Below are 22377 nucleotides of genomic sequence, written 5' to 3' on the forward strand. Positions count from 1 at the left end.
GGACTCATAAATAATCCTGTGACTAAAACCTCCATGGCAGCCGGCTAGGAATATACGTAAATGGAATTAATACAGGACACACTCAAACACTGTACAGAATCCAATCACAGAGCAGATTTACACACAGGCATGTTCTTTCTGTCTCATATCTCTGATTCTATTGCTACAGTTGCTTACACATTAGACGATGAAGGATGGAGGTCTGTCTAGGAGGTGTGTACATGAGTGGAGTTCAAATGGTTTGAACCTTTATGGTGCACAGCACGAGCATCGTTTTTCTGCATACAGAATGTTTCTAGTCCAACAAAGCTGACGCAGCGTTCAAGCCAAAATACATTTGCGTTTTTGAAACCATGTCAGCTTCTTGTGTGTAGCAACCTCATACATTCAGAATTTGATCTGAATGTGGTCATTCAAGGTGAACTGGACTTAAATTACTGACTCCAGAGATCCTGCAGAAAATGCAGCTGCAGTAGAGAGTACTACAATTTTGGGGGCATGGTCTCTAGGAAAACTATATGGAAGGTGAAAGAGAGGCTCTTTAAACTTTTAAATAAATTCTTAACACTTACATACATACACAAGTCCACATAGATTTTGACCATTCATAAAATGTGATAAGATCATATAATGATTGATCTTTAGACCTTTGCCAAAAATATGTATCGCTGTTGTTGGAAGAAAACCAAATCTCCAAATTGGTAACTTTACATGAGAAGGAAATAACCTTCATACACATCTTCTGTAGTAAACAAACTTAGGCATTGCTTCAACATGTTGGCGAGTTTGCAGAGGATTTAGGATTTGAACTTATTTCGACTCTGAAAACTAACAAAATAATTTGACCAGAGCTGCCCAAACATTTGCATTTGCCCACAGGTAATATGAAAATTGAATCAAATCATTTAAAAGGTTTTTTGGGGTTCTTCTATGGCAGCACTCCATAGAATCCCTTCTGGCTCCACTTGGCACCTTTAGTTTTTAAGAGTATGCACTCTCCTGATCTACTCCTACTGAACAAATGGACAAATGCCTAAAGTGTTGATTATTTGCTTTTCATAAAACCTTCGTAAGCATTTCTGATTCAGATTCACTATAAAACCCAGCGTGACCACTGCGTTTAAAAAATCAATAAAATTGGTCATACAAAGCACACTTTTACAGTATAAGATCAGAACAACAATGGTCTTTTATATTAAGTTGAAGTAACATAACACATTGGGTTTCGTTAAATAAAATGAGAGCAGTATTAGGCCAAAAGCATTATTATGATGATTATTATTACAGCTACACATCGTTCTGCTGATTGAAATGAATAATGAGATGTTATACAATTCACAGTTCAGCTTTGTGCGCTGCTGCCCTTCTGAAAGTAATAATATGTAAGTGTGTGTGTCTCTATTAATTCTTTAACACCTACTGGTAATCATATTCCAATCACTTGAGAAACGTGAAAAGTATGTAGTACACGTTGCCAAGCTAAGCCTGCCAAGGTGTTATGCTTACTACAATGGTTTACTGTTGTGAAAATGTTTTACAGGCCCCGTCAAGCAACACAATTTTTATTGTTCATTTTTATTATTCGCTTTGGCTTTGACTATGACTAGAATGTGTTTTATTCATAACAGCACCTAAAAGGCAAATCAATTGTTAGTCTAAATCCAACACTACAGCCAGAGGCTTAGCCATGGACTGCTCCATGAATTAAGCATATTACTGAGTAGGAGTTCAAACTGACAAAAGATATTTAGTATCTGCTCACCAGAAACAGTATCTTAAACAATGCACAACAAGATGTTTTATGGTCCGGACAACAAACAAATCTACAAAAAACCTAATAAATAAATATATACATATATAATCACTATTATAGTGGCTTATGTGAACACGTGTTGATGATGACTTCAAGCAGGGAGAGCAGGGAACCGTGTAGTAAAAGCATTAGAGATACAGCAGTAAAAATGTCTTTAAAAACACTAAGGATAAACCCATGGGCTGCTGGAGGCCAATCCTGGCACAGGAAGCTCAAATATGGACCAGATGTGTTTGTGATGTTGGAGAGCAAGGACAAAGAAGGTTGTGTTAGTACGCTCCCAATGGCGCACCATTTGGGCAACAGTCTCTTATTTCGTTTCCCTCTGATGGGCTACTTCATCCATTCGGTGATGATTGAAGGGATTCCTGTGTTTAGATCCAATGATATCTTGCTTAGACTTTCTATATACATCTGTGAGGATCATAAGGAAGTCTGCTCAAGCCAAGAGAACACTTGTTGTATGAACCTCCATGTAGATGCCAAAGCCCAAACACTGTTATCCTGAATTCTGGAATTTCATCATCTTGATTGTATTTAAAGATCGTCCCTCAGCGACTCAGGCTTGCCAAACCCAGGAGTGAGCTGGTTAGGTCATTTACCCCCCACCCCCCCTTCTTGTCAGAGATATCTGTATTATAAGTTGGCTTCTGTTGGCGAACATTAGTTAGGATGTGTTTGGAGGCAATAATAAAGACACAGGGTCTGTTTATACTGCAATTGATCTTGTAAAAAAAGCTTTTACCATGACACATCACTGATGGCCCGAGGAAGCCCAGCGTCAGTCATCTGGTAATTCTATCATGGCCTGTGCAAGCTTTTACCGCTACTGGCGTATGAGGAATAACTCATCTGACATTCAATACTGTCCGCGCAACACAGGAGAGAGCCAAACAAAATCAGATGAACTGTAAAATGTTGCCCCGCTGGGAGAAGCTCTCGTGCAGCTATTGAAATAATTGATTTGAATCAATTCATTCTTGGACTGCAACCATTTTTAGTAAGTACCTAAGTAAAGAAGTTCAGGATAGTTGCATATGAACACTTTTAGCTTTTAAATATTAATACTGATTATAAAACAGATATCTCCAGTTTTAAAATCATATTAGCTGAGCCATGTTATTAATAGGACCTTCACTGATGTGCAGGTCACCCATACCATGTGTACTAATGAACCCCCATACCATCACAGATGCTGGCTTTTGAAAAGTCGGATGGTCCCTCTCCCTTTGCAGAGATGCAGTGTCCATGTGTCCAAAAAATTCAAAATTTCATTTGTCAGACACTTTTTCACTTCACCTCAGTCCATCTTAAATGAGCTCTGGCCCAGAGAAGACGGCCGCGTTTCTGGATCTCGTTTATATATGGTTCCTTCTTTGTATGGTAGAGCTTTAACTTGCATTTGGGGATGCAGCAATGAACTGTGAGCTACAGTTCATTGCTAAACTGTATGTTCAGCAATAAACAGGCTACTTGAATGTCTTAAGCCCTTCAAATGTCCATGTTTTAGGTTAGATCTAATCTAAGTAAGATTAAATCAAGTGTGGCATTAGCTAAATGCTAACACAATATGGGAAATTGCACACAGGCATTACTGCAAATTAGTATTATCATTGCAGGGGTAATTTGGTGAACAAAAACTACTTATGAGGTGAAGATACTTTCATTATTTTAATGGCAAAAAATGAAAAAGTTAATGAAATGACTAATATACAATGATTTCAACTGAGTTTTAGTCCTTCAGCATTTTGAGGTTGCTTGGCAACAATTGCATATTCTAAATTAACTGTATTTATTGGTAGAAGGATTGTTTATTGTGTTAATTATTATTCATAACAAATTATTCATGGACAAAGTGGGTGATTTATCATGTTTTATGTTGTTGCAGTTTTATACAAACATGCCAAAGGAGGCCATGCCTTACAGTCATTTTACCATAGGTGAAGGGATTTTGGCATTCTTCTTCCCACTGACACTCCTAACTCCTGGTAAAATCACACTAACACATGGCCTCTCACAGCTTATTACTTACAATAACGACAAAAAACTATACAGTTTACTTCATTTCCAGCACTGCATTTTCAATGGCAGAATTCAACATAACATGTAAGGAATTTCACGTCCAAATACTGCAACAGTGTGCACACTGTAAGACTTCTGTGTGGTAGATCCTTTCCTCAGCCCTGCCACTACCCAAAACTGCCATTCCATAGATTATTAAAGACCCACAGCAGCCAGCAAAGGCATTCCTCAAGATCAGCCCCCAAAACATTAAAGGCCAAGGTGTCTGCCTGAGATACTGAGAGCATTCAAGCTCATTCAGATCATAAATGGAAGGCATCCCACCATAAACTGGGTGTGATTTAGTATTTAGAATCCTTATACACTCATTACAAAACCATTATATCGTAACATTTATGGATAAAACAGCTCCATCTGATTCATATCTCCAGCGTACTTGACGACAACAAAATTAATCACGTTCCACTACAGCTACTACAGCTTCTGCAAGTCATTTAGCAAAACTGATTTGTGATAACTTACCAGACTACTAGATCAAGCTAAAAAAAAAAGAAAGAAAGAAAAACTCATAAGGTATAGCATGTAAAATGAAGCAGACAGCACACTCATTTTCTTGGAACACAGAGGCAGCATGAGGCAGACTCATTAATTGAACTGAACTACTGCATTAACATTTCCTTTTTAAAACACTCTAAATGTATTATACTGTCAAGTTTTAGGGCCACTCAGACTCCGGTTACACATGAACTTATCAGTTGCTCTTTTACAACAATGTAGTACAGTCCTCCCTCCACTAGACCATATTATTTTGGCTGCAAATGCTACCTTTGCAAAGGTCTGAAGAGGAACACCCTGGAACACACCAAGAGGAAGTGTCCTCAGTTCATCATAATGATGCATGACATCGAATTTAATGTCTTTTTTTTTTTACATCTCCTTTTCATTTCATTACGTCTGTCAACCTGGGAACTTAATTTTGTCTGGATGATTTTGAAATCATATAAAAATTGTGCCTGACATGAAATATGAAGCCAGTATAGGAGACACTCAAACAGCCCTTAATTAGATTTTATGATGTGACTCAGAGCTGAGATATGTGCTCTTCTTGAAGAGTGAGAGAGAGGGAGAGGGAGAGGGAGAGAGAGAGAGAGAGAGAGAGAGAGAGACTGAGGGGGAAGCACAGAATTGCTAACAAAGACCCACTGCTTTCCTGAGTCCAAAACCAAATGGCCTAACAGAAAAGGATATTTCTCTGTGCCGTAGGCACAATGGTGGATACTCTGAATTCCTCCTAAAATTCCTCTACTGTTTATTTTTAGCAAAGAAATGTTTCTTCTTCCAGATGTGCTTCTTCCAGAATGTCCATTTAAAGTTGAACTTTCATGAATTCTTACAAAACCAAATATGTACACCAACGAAACAAGCAACATTACATAAAATCTTCTTAGGCTTAACTGAGAGGTTCTTTAGCGATTCCATAGAACAACCACTTTTGGAAATGTAAATAGATGAATCTGAGGAACCTTCGCATAATGTAAAAGTTCTATACCAATTTAGGGTTCTCCCTAAATGTGGAGTTCTCTAAAGAACTATCCACTGAAATGTTCTTTACAGAACCAAAAGCAGTTCTTCTATGGCACTGCACACAGAATTTCTGGCACCTTTGTTTTTAAGAGTATATCAAAAAACGCTCTTTGGAGTGATGCGATAAAAGAATTATGTTTGGTTTCCTAAAGAAGATTTCAATGCTTGAAAAAGTATGATGTTCGACAGTATTCTTAGTGTTGGGTAGGTTACTTATGGACAAATTACATGACTAAACCTGTAAACTATAATACAATCTTTTAGATTACTTTTGGATTACTTCTGATCTTATACTTTCCCCCATACATCTACTGACCAAATGCTGACTGTTCAAATTACAAACTATCTGAAATCACAGCTCTAATTCTCCCAAAACCACAATCAACTGTTGTAATCTGTCATTATGACACAGGTAGTTTTGAATTTATGGGCCAGTCAATAAATTAAGAATAAATATATAAATTGATGCTGCCTAATCAAACATTAGCTAATCCTTAAAAACAGAAATCCTTAAAATGTAACTGTAATCTGGTTACATATAAAGTGTCTTACTTTAACTACAAGAACTACATTTTTGTAATCATCACTTAATCCAGACTGTTTATAGAGTACTGTGCAAAAGTCAGAGACCACCCTTCATTTATTTAATTTTTACTTAAAACAGCCTTTAGGAAGAATTTGTTTATTTTTCTGATATTTCTGATGGGTTTAGATATAAAATACATAAGGAAAAGTAAAAGTCAAAGAAAAAAAGTGAGAAACAAAAAAGCTCCTGACCACCCCAGTGTCCAGACCTCATCATCACTGAATGTGCTTGTGTCATGCCTCCCTCTGGCCCTGTAGTCCATAACTCCCAGCACACCAGTCCTTCCATGGACTCCAACTGTCAGAATTCCCCAGGGGCTCATGTGACACTCACCTTGTCTACAGCATCCAATCCCAAACCATGGTCACGCTCATCATCACCGGAGTACTGACCTGTTACACCACCAACCTACATAAACTGTTTGTTTTAGACTTACTATGTGAAGTGTTGCCACTGTTTCCCAGAGCGTATTGAGTATTATTTTTTGTTTGCCGTTTTTGTGGTTTTTAACCCTTTTTGTAATTTTGACTCTGTTTTTGGTATTTCCTTGTCTGGCTTTGACAGCTATGTTTTTGATCGCCTATTTTTTTTTTTTCTTGGTTACTCTTCTGATGTCCCTTTTGTTAGGTTTATGCTTGCTTCTGGTTTTGACCCTTGCCTGTTTTACGACAATGTTTCCAGTTCAATCCATTGACATTAAACTTCTGACTCTGTCTGATAGGGTACAGTTTGGGATTACTTGGATTATGAGAAGCGGAAAATGCAACCAATTTCTAAGGCTGAAATTTGTAGGCGTAAAAGAATATCCCTGCAGATTTCTTTGAAAAAGTGAAAGCAAGTCTCCTGAAAAGAATGAAAGCTGTTATAAAAAAATAATCAGTGGACACACTAAGTACCGAGGATTTTTTATTATTATTATATTTAGTTGTTGAGTCTTTGGTGTCATTTTCTGTTAAATATGTGTCCTGCTTTTTTTGAATAGCTTATACCTCATATCCGTGACTGGAAAGGAAATAAAGGGTAGTCTTTGATTTTTGCACTGCAATGTGGCCCATTACTACTGAGCACTGATGATCCTTTAAAGAACCATTTTGTATATGAGATGTGCAAGAGAAGAACTATTTTAAAGTTTGAAGAACTGTTAAGGTTCTATACCAATTAAAAGTTTTTGCTAGAGCTCTTCACCCAAGCCAGGAACCATTTGGGAGTGTTTACTTTCAAGAAGGTAGATGACTAAACTGCACTGAAACCAGCAGGGTTTAAAAGAGTGTAAGCTGCCCTTCCTTGTAAGGCTGATGAATCATCATCTTCCTGAGGAAGTGCTGTGAAGCTGGGTTGTGGAGAACCAAACGGGTTGGGGTCCCTCTCCAATGACCTCTCCATTCTGCTCTGTTTCCTCAGGAAGCCATCTTGTCTCCTGCATTCCCTCAAGCGGACAGATTACGTCTGTTCTGAGGAGAGACTTGTGGACAACCTTGCAGTCTAGCATTGCTGTCTTCCTCACTTTAGGATGGGAAACTCTGACTGGTCACTGTTTACAGATTGAAATGTTATCTGGAAGTGGGAGCTGTGACTTTACTAGTGCCAAACTGACTCTTGCGCTGAAAAGCAATAGAAGATCAATGTCTTTGATAACCTTGTCTGTTACATCTATTATAGATACTCTAACAGACCAGTTACTTTTGAACCTACATTTGTAGTTGATCACTTCTTTCTTTCCTAAATCTTTAAGATGTACATGTTAATTAAGACAAGGATGGTAAGTCAGTCTGTTACGATCATGAAATTTTAGCTGACGTTTAATTTAAATATAGATAATATATAAATAATTTCGCTTAAAAAGTTAATTGTCTTTTTTTTTCATTGTATGCAACTATTAAAGTATAAAAGAATTGGCTGATTAGCTGTCTTGCTTGTCTAGCTGACTATTCATAGTAGCTCCTAACTGAGGACAGATACAGTTCGAGCTCAAGTAAACAAACATTACTAACTGTATTGTTTTACTTTTATTTACATGCATTTGCCTTGACTCAAAAGGTGAAAACGCACCCAACACACATTCTATGTTGTAATATACACATATGATTCTGAAAGCTAACAACTGCAAGCAGCTCGAACAGATCAGGCAATTATGTAGAAATTGTCTAACAGTAAGACCAAAAAGTTCCTCAGGGAACCAAAGGTGGTTCTTCTAGGCCAAGAACCCTTTTTGGCACCTTTATTTTTGGGAGCATAACTGGTGGACCAGCTGAAACTTCTCCTATAATTTTCACTTCAATGGTACCCAGGCACATATTATCACCCTTAAACAATTTTGCCTCAGGAGAGGTGAAGGAGTTTTGGCTTTATAATTAATGGCCAACATCTGGTGGTGGTGACGCAAGGGCCAGCAAAGGTGCACCGACAGAGCTTGACTCACTCCTTTCCTGCTCTACTGGAGGGTCGTAACTAAACAAACACCCGCATCGAGACGCCACTAGCTGAACAAAGCCACAGGCTCTTTGGGTCTATTGCCCAGCATAAATCTAGTGCTTCACACCCTTCAGGGTGAAGGTGTCTAGCAGATGTCTGTTTAAGGGTCTGTTGGAGTAATTTAAAGTGTTGGGGTTGCGTGTTGTAAAATACAACATAAAGTGGTCTCCAGTGAAGACAGAATGACTGGGTATAACAAGTAATAGCAAATGTAACAAAACATATTTGCACAACTGATTGATGACGATTCAAATGATGTTTAAGGAGACTGCCCAAATACAGATGTTCAACACAGCTGAATTCGCATTGGTTAAATCTGACTGGACAAAAATTTACTTGACCACTACGTGGAACATAATGTTCAGGGCTGATGTATTGATCATGTATTCATTGTTCTTCTGACCAGTGGTGAGAAGCATGGAGCAACAGCAGCTGTAGAAAGGAAATGTCTCAATCTGCCTAGCCCAGCCCAGCTAAGGCCTTCTGACCCTCTGCAACAGGGTCCTTATTCTACCCCCACCCTTTCTCTATCAAGTTGTCTAAGCTAATTCTGCCCAAGCTGAGAAGATTGCCTTTTGTCTTTGTTGTCTCCTTGACTTAGTTCTGCTATGTCTGGGCACTCAGTTGTCTTCATATGAAAGCACACTGAGCTACTAAAACTGGACTTAACAATCTAATGCAGACAATAAAATTGTCTTAATCTACTCTTATCCTTCAATACATGACTTCTTCACTTCACAACTGAACCTTAAAATCACTATTGTATTTTGATACCTTACATTGTTTGTACCTCGATGAACAACAAAAAAAAAATTTAATTAGACCACTAAAAATGTTTGAAAGTTTGTGAAACTTATAACTATTTCAACAATTCACTCTTTGGTTTCTTCTGAAAGCCAAAGTGTCGTCAAATTCCCCAAGAAAATAGAAGGCTTTTGAGTTTATATACAATCAGCTGACAAATATGGCGTGACAATACTATAAACTGCATATAGTATAGCAATGGCTCAGTAATAAATAGGGGTGGGAATCTTTTGGCATCTCACGATTCGATTCGATTACGATTCAGAGGGCTGCGATGCGATTATAAAACGATTATCGATGCATCTTTTTTCTCTATACAGGATCTCTATCTTCCTACTGTCTGAGGACTTGGTAGTTTTAAAGCAAAGTATTTGTAATGATCCATAATGTAAATGCATTATGGATCATTACAAATACTTTGCTTTAAATATCTAAAATATCTTTTATTAATAAATCAAATGGAAGTGATGTGGCAAGTGAACTAGAAGGCTCTCATTCAGAGACGCTGCTGCCACTCATCTGCGATAAAATGCGCTGTTACTCTGAAATAAGATCCAGTGGTAATGGGTAACAACGCAGCACGTTACAGCCATCCTGCCCGTTTTCTTTAGTGATCTTATAACTTCGGTTTTGGTCTCGTTGTAGAGAGGTTGGGGGGGGTGGGTTGGGTATTTTCGAGACTGGACGCTGAATCTCGGCTCCAAAGTGTGCAGCATAGCGCGAAAGCCCTGGTTCTCAACGACTGAGAACAGACAGCAGACAGCAGGTCACACAGAACCGAGGTCTGGCCTCGCCAGTAGCGAACGAAAAAACAGAGATTAAGACGAACATTTGCATTTGGAGGATTTATTCGCATTTATAAGCAGCGCGGTTGGTTAAATCTGCAACGAGAGTTAAAAAAGTTGCGAAGATGAACTCGCTTCTCTTTCGAATTTTCCCGTCCCACCTTAAATGGTGCAGCAGTTGCATTCGGCGCCTAAGGCAGAATTTAAGGTGAAACGGGAAAATTAGAACGAGAAGCTGGCGAATGAGAAGCGACCTCAGCTTCGTAAAACAGCCGGATGCTGAGACATTTTACAAGAAACTCTTCTAGTTTTGAAGAAAGGTGTTCTGGTGGAGATGGAAGGAAAGCGGCTAAAGCTAAAGCTTAAAGTAGAGCAAAGTAAATCTGCGCTCTCGTTTATATTTTTAGCCCATACTACGACATTAACACATACTGGACATTAAATGTTGTGGCTTCCAAGGTGGTTTGACTTTGTTGAAAGGACAAAATGGCTCTTATTAACATTTGGATTGTGACTCCTGATCTAACCTGGCTTTAATGCAGAGGCAGCCGGTCGGATTTCTCACTCATTCTGTAGTGTTTTTGTTATGTGCCGCCACAGACTGTCCGGGCGCTGCACTTACCCACTTCCAAGTTCCGCCTTTTGCGTTCCGTCAACGTTCCGTTATAAATTAAATATTTAGAAAATCGATTTTTGACATTTGTGAATCGATTCAGACTCGTTCACGTCCGCATCGCGATGCATCTAAGAATCGAGTTTTTCCCGCACCCATAGTAATAAATAATACCAGCCCAAAATAAAACAGATTTCAGCTATATCTCATTTTATGGATAATGTACAGTGTATCTTGCCCAGCTTTGATACACTAAGTCAGTGTTTCCCAATCTGGTCCTCAGGGAACCCCCAGACGGTCCACATTTTGTGGTGATGTGATGTGAGCTAGGTTGGAGAAAAATGTGGACCGTCTGGGGAGCCCTGAGGACCAGGTTGGGAAACACCACAGTACGGCATTGAATTCTATGGGTCAGAAAAGCCTAATCAATTGTTTAATGAATACACCCATTCATGTGTTAGTTCTAATGTGCACATTTTCTTTTTTTCCTATTTTTCTCATCGTTCTTTATTTTTATGGATCACTGGTATGTCTTACAGATTTAGAAACTATATAAGCTAGTTTATTTGAGTTTACCTTACTTCTCAACATGGTTTAAGCCAAGCGTGCAATGATTTGGGCATACAGTATCTGTTCAGCTCCAGTTCAAAGCTAAAGAAGCAAACTCTGAACACTAAACATGTGTCCTCTGATTGACATTTGGGGTATAGGGAGAAAGTGAGTAAATCTGATTTTTCGCCACACTATCACTAAAACTTTTATGGCCAAACTAACTCTGGGGATCTCCTATTGGCTTGAGAATAAGCAGCACTTCTGCAGAAGGTGATCCCCCAGACTGGAATCTCATGTTCTACATGTTTCTACAGGTCTTGAACATATTTGTCAAAGAGAAGAGAAGCAGCCATCACCTCCGGGGGTTTCTTAGCCATCCCTTCTAATACTATCAGTCAGTTAAACAAACACACAAAGCTCTGCGGGCATCCCCTGTGAAAAAAATATTTGGCTTGCTTTTATACGATTTGTCAAAAAAGCATCCAACACCTTTGACTGAATATAGAAATTTGGCTTGACAGAACATCTGCGCTGTAAGTTGCTAATACTATACCATTATCGACAGTCCATATATCAATCAGTGCTGCAGGAACACAGAGGCAGAACAATGATCTCACTCCACTTCCCCTAAACCTCTAAATGACCAGATACAACTGGGACAAAATATACAACATTGATCATTTTTGTTCATCAAACTAATCATGTTCTCTTCCTGTAATCACACTGCACTGCAACATCAGCAAGGATAAAGCAACTGTGACTCTACACAGTGTATATGGCAGCTGTGTCTGAAGTCTAAGATTTGATTATGGAGATGAAGCCAAAAATAAATTACACAATAAACTAAACTAAAGATAAATTATGGGATAAGCTGAAGATAAGCTGAGGATAAATTATGGGATAAACTGAAGATAAACTAAGGATAAATTATGGCACATGCATTCAAAGATGTATTTTGTATGTGTGTCTTATTGTTGAAATATTTCATATCGGAGATCAGGCTGGGAGGAGTAATGCTACTTTTCAGACTTCAAGAGCAACACTGTTGCATTAAACGCTGAGCAGAGATGTTGGCTAAAAGCCACCGTGCTGTTCTGCAGATAACACTCCATTGCTCAGTGCTGAAATATGTCTGTTTTACAGTGAAGCAGGATTACATGAAAGAATGTGTTTTTGGGTACAATTAATAAATGCTAATATTACTAGGAGAAGTTCACTTTAAATCCAGGATACACTGATGTGGCCTGAGGTTCAAACAACGGGCGTGATGAGGCAACAGTTGAACTAGTGAACTGATGACACATGTGCGGGGGTGTTGGGGGTGAGAGGAGAACGGAGACACACACTGCATTCCTCTCCTGCTCGGACTCTCCTCCCCCTTACACACACCACTCAGTGCAGATATCCACGATGTTCTGTTCTATAAAGTCTGTCTGTGAATAACTCTCACTATTTTGACTCATTATTCAACAACTACTACAAGGTATTATTTATTATGATATGAATTGACATATTACGTAATAATAAGAGTCTAGACCTTACTTGTATGTAATTTGTACAGTGCATGATACTCTTTTATAAGTTTTACTTATAAAACTTTAAGGGAAATGTCCAAAATGATGCTAGATTTTCACCCTGCATATGATACACCAGCAATAGTGTGGACTGACAAATAAAGTGTAAATGTTCTAAAAATCTATCTAGCATACACTCACCGAACACTTTATTAGGAACACCTGTACACCTTTTAATTTATGCAATTATCTAATCAGTCAATCATGTGGCAGCGGTGCAGTGCATAAAATCATACAGATACAGGCCAGCAGCTTCAGGTCCTGTCCACATCAACTATCAGAACAGGGAGAAAATGTGATCTCAGTGATTTTGACCGTGGCATGATTGTTGGTGCCAGACGGGCTGGTTTCAGTATTTTTATAACTGCTGATCTACTGGGATTTCCATTCACAGTCTCTAGAGTTTATTCAGAATGGTGCAATAAAGAAAAACATCCAGTGAGCAGCAGTTCTGCGGATAAAAATGCCTTGTTGTTGAGAGAGGTCAGTGGAGAACAGACACATTGGTTCGAGATAATACAAGGCCTACGATAACTCAGATAACCACTCTGTACAATTGTGGTGAGCAGAGAAGCATCTCAGAATGCACATCATGTTGAACCTTGAGGTGGATGGGCTACAACAGAAAACCAAATCAGGTTCTATTTCTGTCAGCCAAAAACCGAAAGCTGAGGTTGAAGTGGGCACAGGCTCACCAAAATGGGACAGATGAATGTGGGAAAAACGTAGCCTGGTCTGATGAATCTCAATTTCGACTGAGGCACACAGATAGTAGGCCTTATGTGAATATCTGCCTTATGTGAACAGTTCAGGCTGATGGAGGTGGTGTAATGGTGTGGGGAATGTTTTCTTGGCACACTTTAGGCCCGTTAATACCAACCAATCATTGCTTGAATGCTACAGCCTGTTTGACTATTTTTGCTGACCGTGTGCATCCCTTTATAGCCACGATTACCATCTTCTGAAGGCTACGTCCAGCATGATAATGCACCATGTCACAAAGCAAAAGTCGTCTCAAACTAGCTTCATGAATGTGACAATGAGTTCAGTGTTCTTTTGTGGCCTTCCTAGCCGCCAGATCTGAAACCAATAGAACACTTTTAGGATGTTGTAGAACGTGAGATTCACAGTATGAATGTGCACCTGAAAAACTGGCAGGAATTGCATGATGCAATCATGCTAACATGAAACAGAATTTCAAAGGAATGTTTCCAATATCTTGTGGAATCCATGCCATGAAGAACTGATGCTGTTTTAAGAGCAAAGGGAAGCCCTACCTGTTATTAGTATAGTATTCCTAATAAAGTGCATGGTGAGTGTATATACAGCGGTCAAATTGTTAAAATAAAATCAGGGAAGATGGTGGGTTCTAAGAACTGGGTGGAAGTGGGAGTAATCAAAATACACCCAAGGCAACCTGGCATGTAAATCTCAAATATAGATGGAATTAAAATATGTATAATAAGCATTTTAACTGATATCCCATATTGACATTAATCTATGAACGAAGGGAATGAATAGCAATTTTACAAAGAGGTGATTTTTGTCACTTATTGGGTCGGCATCCCAAATTTTTCACTGTGCTACTGATTTTTTTTTATGATACTGCTAGCACTATTAGCCACCTAAAAAGTAAGAATCCTTTCCTGTTTAGTAACCAAATAACCATAGCTACACACCAGTTTATCATGTTTTATCATGTGTATTATGAGTAACTTCATTTGGCCTGTAGCAAGGTTATGTTACAGGTTATTATATTTTTTATGATACAATGATATTTGCCAAAATCATTATTTTTCTTATTTTTCATAATTATGGTTAACTGAATATCTGTTTATTAACATTAATAAACAAAAATGAGATAGAATGCATCTCTCTTTTGTGCAGAGTTTGCTATGTATATTGTTTCTGCACTAAAGCACATCTCTTACCCAATAGCCTGCATTTTAAAGTTTCAAGGTGGACAGGGGGCACAGTGTTGAATTCTGGGTTTGTGGGTGTTGAATTCTCACCTTGCATTGTTGTCTTTGTTGGCTCTGCAAACAGCGGGATTAGCAGGAGGTAGATGAGGTAGACGAAGGACAGCAAGTTGTACCGGAACAGACATGCTACAGCAAAAGAGAAAGCAGAGAAGATTAGGGTGAATGTTTCTCTCCTTCACAGACAAACAGCAGACGTCTTTAACATCAGAGTAAATCAAAACCCTTTATTACAGCAGAGCCTCTAATTAGACATGGCAGGAATAGCACCAAACACTCATGGATTAAAAGACTGAGATCATACATAGTATTGCTAAATCCCTTCAGGGCCTTTAACAGGGGAAGGTTAGCCAACAGGCTTGCTGCTGCTAGCTCTGCAAGGCACATATGTAGCGTTTGACATTGAACATTGTTTGACAGCATACTTTTGCACTGTGGGGCAAATGTCCAAACTTTCAAGCTCGTGCCAAGACAAGAATAAAAACTCCAATTTGTTGATGCCTATTCCAAATAAAAATAAACTCTGCAGAGATTGCTTTATATTACATAGATAAGACTGAGTGATGTCATCTCTGTTATCACTGAAAACACAAAACACTCCATTCAGCCGACTGAAGCATGTTTCTAAAATATGACACGTGCAATGTCTAAATCAAGTATTCAGACTCAGTGATCACAAATGAAACCATTCAAATTAAACACAGTAATTCTAATTAACATTCCTATATTCACATTCATATAGTCATATACTGAGGCTACTGCTGTAGTGGCGTTTTTGTAACATCTTAGACTTGTCTTGGACTTGGCCAAATATAGTCTCAGGTCTTGACCGAGACCACTCAATGTTTTGAAAAATGATTTGTATTTTCTTTCTTTTAATGGTAACCAATGTGTACTGACTCATCCTCAAACAATGCACTGCTTCTGTTTGTGTTTGAACTAGATCGGGAAACCACCAGACGTTTGTTTGTCAGTAAAAGAGGAGATATTTTATTATGATTTGAATTTGATGAAAAGTTATTGTGTGTACAGTCTTGTTTTGTGTGTTTTGTTCCTTTATATTTTTGCTTTGTTTATGTCAATTCCTGACCCTAAAACAAATAAAAAACAGAAAACAATTAGAAAAAAGTCAGAAGTGCAGATGCAAACCTGTCATAGTGGATTTAAACTGAATTCAAATGTATTTCATTGCATAAATATGTAATGAGAGGAGAAAGGGGAGACGGGAAAAGGGAGAGAAAAGAAAAAAAAGAAAAAAAAGAGGGAAGAGGGGTGAAAGGGGGGAAAAGGGAAGAGGGGGGAGGAGGAGAGACGAACAGGGAAGTGGAAAGAAAAAAGGGGAAAGAAGAAAAAAAGAAAGGAGAAAGGGGAGAAGGGAAAGGGGAGGGGACAGAGGGGGAGAAAAGGGAAGAGAGGGAGGGCAAAAGAGGGAAAGGGGGATAAAGGCAGAGGAAAAGGGAAAAAGGTCGGGAGGGAAAGAGGAAGAAAGAGAAGAAAGAGAGGGGAAGGAGAGAGTAAGGGGAAGAAAGGAAAGTAGGGCAGAAGGAGGAAGGCAGAGGAAGACACAGGAGGAGGTGGGCGGGAAGGGGGGGGAGAGGAAGAAGGGGAGGGGACGGAGGGCAGGGAAGAGGGGGGAAAAAAGGAAAAAGAAAAGGAGGAGGAAAGAGGCAAGAATGACGAGGAAGAGGAAAAGAAGGAAAAGGGAGGGGAGAGAGGAGGAGAGGAAAAGAAGAGAGGGAAGAAAAAGGGAGGAGGGAAAGGGTGGAAAGGGAAAGAAAAAGGGGTGAAGAGAGAAAGAGGGGGAGGCAAGGGGAAGGGGGGGAAGGGAAAGGGGAGAGGGAAAAGAAAAAGAGAAGGAAAAGGAGGGAAGGACAAAAAAAGGTATAAAGGGGGGAAGAGTAAAGGTTAAGTGAGAAAGATATTAATAAAAGTAATATTGGAGCATTTCTGTTGGTCCATTCATCATTAATTTGACACAATGACACAATATAAAGAACAGCTGCCATGTCCAAATTATGTAGAAAATGAAGAAAATGAAGAAAATGGACTTTTTCTTTGGACAGCAACAATATGTGCCATGTTCTTGAAGCATTTGAATCTCTAAGAAGAAAAATGATTCACCTGAACTGTAAACCTCACAGTACTCTAAAGCTAAACACACTGCACACAGCTAAATGTGATCAAGTTTAATAAACTGAATTGTGGTGAGCTGACAAGCTGATCAAACATCATAGTTGCAGGATGCAGATGCTCCAGAACAGGATATTTTTTCCGCTGAAATCAGACGGAGGTCACACGAAAAGTTTGTTGGTTAGGCAGGATAGAGTTTTTTCTCCAGCTAGGTTTGAGAAATCGCTGCCATTTTGCAATGTGTTTTTTAGGATTACTGAGAGGGTTATATTAGGGAAGCATATTTATGGTTAGAGGTGAAGGTTTAGCAAGCTTAGTGATAAATGTTCCCAGCACAGTCCCACTGGACTCCAGTGTTTGTCCAGTCCTTCCTTTTGCCACTTTCTGCCTCCCTGGATTCTGCAAGGCCCTGTTCTATACTCTACATGATCCAGAAAACTGCACAAGTGCAGGATCTGCCAAACTGCACTTGACTAAATGAGGCCTATCGCACTTGACTAAATGAGGCTGAGGCCATACAGGCACTGACGGACTCACTGCATGCACTTCCTGTTTCCGAGGCCATAGGAGCGACCAAAGCAATGCGGAGGTGACAGGCTGAGGGCTTCTGACTCGGGATAATTATTTTTGCTCTGTTTTTCCCCACTCCTATTGAAGTGTTGCGAGCTGTGCGCCATTGTGTATTTTTTCAAGGACCGTTTGTTTTCATCGATTTCCTTGCAAACGTAAGACTTGTTTTTTTCTGACAAATTGCGCAATGCTAATTGTGTGAGGGCAGGCGAGGAAAGCGCGGCCTTGGTTTGTCTCATTTAAAGCCACATCCTGGCTTTTCCAAAGTTGGAAATTAAACATAGCTTAAACTGTAATGGGCAACCTCCCAACTGTCCCCTGTGGCCTGCTGCTGACCGCACGAAAAACGTTTTCTCTAGCGCTGAAAACCAGGGGATCCAGTGCTATTTAGCATGAGACGGATCATTTGGGCTCTTGATAAATTTTACATTATCATAAATGAATCTCTCTTCCGTCAGCTTTACGCTGACTAGGACTAAACAGAGAACTTCCCAAAATGTACACACATGAATGCTACTCACTGCAAACTCATCAATAACTCTTGAGGAGGTATGTTGTTTGTGTCAGTTTTGGGCTTCTTGTTAAAAGATTCAGAAAATGATAACTGAAAAACACTTGAGGTTATTCACTATTTTCATATCCAAACTGACCATTTTTGTTGATGTTTATGTCTTTAGTCTCACCACATGGTGCTTGTGAACAGGGATAAATATTATGTCAGCTTTGGGTTTCAAGACGGTTTCCATATCAATGAGCAATTCTTTATTTTTTCATAGCAGGGTTCTCGAGTGGGATTTTTTTGGATCTCCAAGGGGGAGGTTGTTTCTGCGGTATTAGCGGGATTAGCCTGCCATTAACACTTCCCAGATGGTGACCTCATTTTGGCAGCAACACAAGGTGTTGGCCAGGGGCAGTGCTTTCACATCAGCTGTGTCTTCAGGTCATACTGTCAGTTTAAGGTGGCAATAATAAGCCTCAAGTCATCATAAATACACCATCCCCCCAAGTTATGCATGTTTATATTCTTTATCTAATGGCAAACGCAAAATATATTTTTTATCCAATAATATATTTCACAACTTAGAGCATGTGAGCACTGATGTTGGAAGTAGGGACAGAATAATATAGTGGTTGGCCAATAACAATGGCTGATTCTGAGGTCTCACAGATTTTGGGTATTAGTGATTTTTACACCAATATCACACCAATTATTCTATCTATCTAGATCAGCAATACAAGCCAAACTAGTACATTTGACTATAAAACATATCAAAAAACTCCAACTTTAACACCTTATTCAAGCAATCTTTTAATTTGTGATAAATTATGTCCACAATGTTTCCAGTTCCCAAACTAGACAGCCAAGTTATGTGTCAGGTTTGTGTCTTAACTGGTTCACAAATCAACTTTAAAAGGTACACTGTAAAAAGTGGTGTTCTAACTTAAAAAAAGGTTAATTAAAAAAAATAAATAAAAAAGAATTAAAAGAACACCTAATAATAAGCTGAAAGTATAATTTCATTCTTGTTCTGTAAACTTCCTTTTAGAAGTTCTATTAACTCAAAATTTTAAGGCAGCCCAGTAACCAGCTTTCTTAAGTCAAAACACCTTCTGTCTTACACTGTAATAAATGAAATACATTGAAAAACACAGCTACACAGCTGTTTGGTGAAATGAATCAGTGGGAGTCTCTAACTGATGCCTATCTAAGCATTAATAGAATTAGTGCAAATAAACCAAAATTCATGTCGTGTGGAGAAATCAAATAGCTGGCTGTTCTGAGTCAACAGCAATGCCACTGTGGATCTTTGCTGAGTTCTGAATCATTCTATTATTCTATTACTTGTTTTTGCCATTACTGAATCTCATCTTAATTTCCGAGGCCTTTCGCCTCTCCTCTTTTTTCGTACCAGCACAGTCTATAAGGAATTTTGGACAGTGACCTAGTTTTTGGTTTTTGGCTCTTTAATCCAGAACAATGACGTTTAAACGAAACAATGAGGTCAAATGACTATGAAGTTAAAGAGTAGAGCTTTCAGATCTATATTGGTGGAACCACAGAAAAATCACAGCCTTTTTATACACAGCCCCCCCACTTCAGAGGACCAAAAGTAATTGGGTAATTGGCTGCTCAGTCATTTCTTGGCCAGCTGTGTGTTGTTGCATCATTAGTTTTTGCACAAAAGAAAACAAAAAGTCTATAGTTGGTTGTAAGTGTGGCATGTGCATCTGGCTGTTGCCTCTCAAGACCAAAAGACGTGAAGAGCAAAGAAAGGGCCAGTGTCAGTAAAGCAGGCCAAGATGAGATGGAAAAGTCAAAAAATAGCCAAAGCATGATGTATGTCACACTACTTCTTTCTAAGTGCTTCTTGGTACAATTGGTACACTATTAAGAAGTAAGAATGAAATAATAAACTTAACAAAAGCAAAAAAACTGACAGACCACAGCAGATAATAACAGAGAATGACAGAAGAATAGTTTCATCCATCAAGAAAAACCTGCTGAACAGATCAAGAACGCTCCCCAGGATGTAGGCATGGACGTCCTAAAGACGGCCATAAACAGAAAAATACACCAGCATGATCTCAAAGGGTTTACCACCATGTGCAAACCCCTGGTAAGTTTCAAAAACAAAATAGCTGGATTATGTTTGATAAAAGGTACATAAAAAGCCATTGGAGTCTTATGGACAGATGAGACCAAGATTAATCTGTACCAGAGCAACAGAACAAGGAAAGTGAGAAGGAATTAAGTGCTCATGACCTAAAGCACATCCACTACGTCTGTATAACACTGTGGCATAGGCATGTATGCAACCAGAGATGAACAAAAGCATCTTAACCATCAGATAATTTCAAATGTCTCAAAACTTCACTTTGGAATGCAATAGGAACGGTTTTAATTGGCAAAATCATCTGACTTTAAGTCCACTATGAATGCATGCAATCACAAATGCAATAAGCCTCAAAACAAGCAGAAACTCAAAAGGGCACTTCAGTTAAAATGAATAACTATTACTGTGTATTGTAAACATGGTTGTTTGCTTTCTACAGTGGTGCCACCACAGTCTCTAGAGTGAGATTTTTCAGTTTAAAGACTAGGAAAACCCCCTTCTCATGATGTTTCTTGAAGTGGGGAGCAACTTTTTAAAATGACAAGGGCTTTGGGGCAGATACTTGAGGGTGTTTTATTTTTTCTCTCTTTTTAGCTGAGTAATGCAGAAGGAGACCAGGTATCAAATGCTACCGCTATGAAGCTGAATAAAATGTCTATATTTATTAGAGTCAACAGCAGTGGTTGTATGACATATTCTTATGATGTATGCTGGGTACTGTTGTGAGACCGCATTGGTGAATGAAAACACAAAAAGGATAAAAAAGAACAAAAACAACACACTGGTGAGGCAGAAGGATGCAGTGCTGCACTACAGAAAACATAATAAATAACATATTTAATGCTAGTTCTAGGCCACAATGCCTAAATCAGGTCTTCAAAATTGTTCAATAAATTAAAAAAGGATAAATATGTTTTTATAATGATAAAAAAAGCATCCAAATAACCTGCAATCAAACATCTTGGTGCATTCATGTATCATGAGAGTTCTTTAAGCTGATATGCCTTGTAATTTTGCTTAGAATGATTGGCCAAAAATAAAAAAAAACTTGATAATGTGTTGGACAACTAAGAATCCTCTCTTGAAGGAGAGGTAATTTTCTAAGTATTGTATCTACCATCCTTTTGTTTTTACAGCTAACCAGCTTTGCCAATAGATCAGGCTTGAATCTGTGAACATGAAGTGTAGGCAACAGAATGCATTATACTACAAAAAGTAAGAGGGTGCAAGGAAGGATAAATGACCCATTTACTGTCCTTTCTGAAGGAAAAACTATAAACACACATAAGTTGCAGTAAATGCCTTTAATAAATATGTGTCTTAAAAAAAATGTGCCATTAAAGGATATTGAGCAGAAAGGACTGCTAGCAGCTGCAAAGCCCTCATGTAGAATCTGAAATGACCGAAAAAGCTAATTATAGCATTTTTTATGCAACCAGCAATTCCACTTCTCAGTTTGGGAACAATCACTTCCAAATAACAATTACTTTTCCACACTCTGATTATAAACCAGTATAAATCAGTTTTACTGTATCTGCTTGACATTATAGGGGCATTTCAGAGGCAGTTTTCTGGCAAACAAAACAGCTTCTGTTGCCAGAATAATTAATCAAAAACATGACTGGATACTGTAAATCTGCAATTCACATTTCAGTCCAAATCTCTCCTGTTGTGCAAGATCTTCACCATTTAGGGTTTAAGATGAATTGTGGTATATAATACATGCTTCGAGGCTGTTTTGACTGAACTCCCAACATTTGTATACATTTCACTTCAAAGAAATGCCTTTAATCAAGAGTTCTTGTTTTCTGTAAAATTCGGCTTGTCTTGCTAGCTCCACTAGCCGTGCCTAATTGAGACGATGGATAGGTAATCTACATCTGAGTAAAGAAAACAATGTATTGCTTAATCTTCGATTGCGGTGAAAAGAAAGGGGACGAGAGTTTGACAGCGCAGCGCTGTTGTTGATCTAACAGTCACTCATTTCATGGCACTCAAGAGAACTGCTACAGTATCAGTTACTGCGAGGCAATGACAGATGAGCCATTCCACAATGAAAAAACAAAGTGCACTTCTATGGTAGCTGTGTCAGTGGGAGGTATACTTTCACAACATTCATTTCATTTTTCAGCAGTAACTCTAAGCCTTAGTTGAAAGGTTTGTTTGAATGTAGGTGGCTTGCGATTCGGCGATGGCTATGATAAGAAGGGCCCATTGTCTCAAGCAGGTCCAAAGCGCTGTACACAGCAGTGTGTTCAGGATGTATACGACTGACATT

At 38.8% G+C, this 22377-nt stretch overlaps 1 protein-coding gene across 2 annotated transcripts in view; it reads right to left on the bottom strand.

The window, feature by feature from the left end:
• Positions 1-22377, bottom strand: part of LOC118816332 (piezo-type mechanosensitive ion channel component 2) — a 144086-nt gene that overhangs the window by 106159 nt on the left and 15550 nt on the right. For both annotated transcript variants that reach the window (XM_036582860.1, XM_036582857.1), the window contains exon 2: positions 14818-14913. In XM_036582860.1, coding sequence (XP_036438753.1) covers positions 14818-14913 — 96 coding nt within the window. The remainder of the gene's footprint in view (positions 1-14817; positions 14914-22377) is intronic.

Source organism: Colossoma macropomum, unplaced genomic scaffold (genome assembly GCF_904425465.1).
Source record: "Colossoma macropomum unplaced genomic scaffold, Colossoma_macropomum, whole genome shotgun sequence".
Lineage (NCBI taxonomy): Eukaryota > Metazoa > Chordata > Actinopteri > Characiformes > Serrasalmidae > Colossoma > Colossoma macropomum.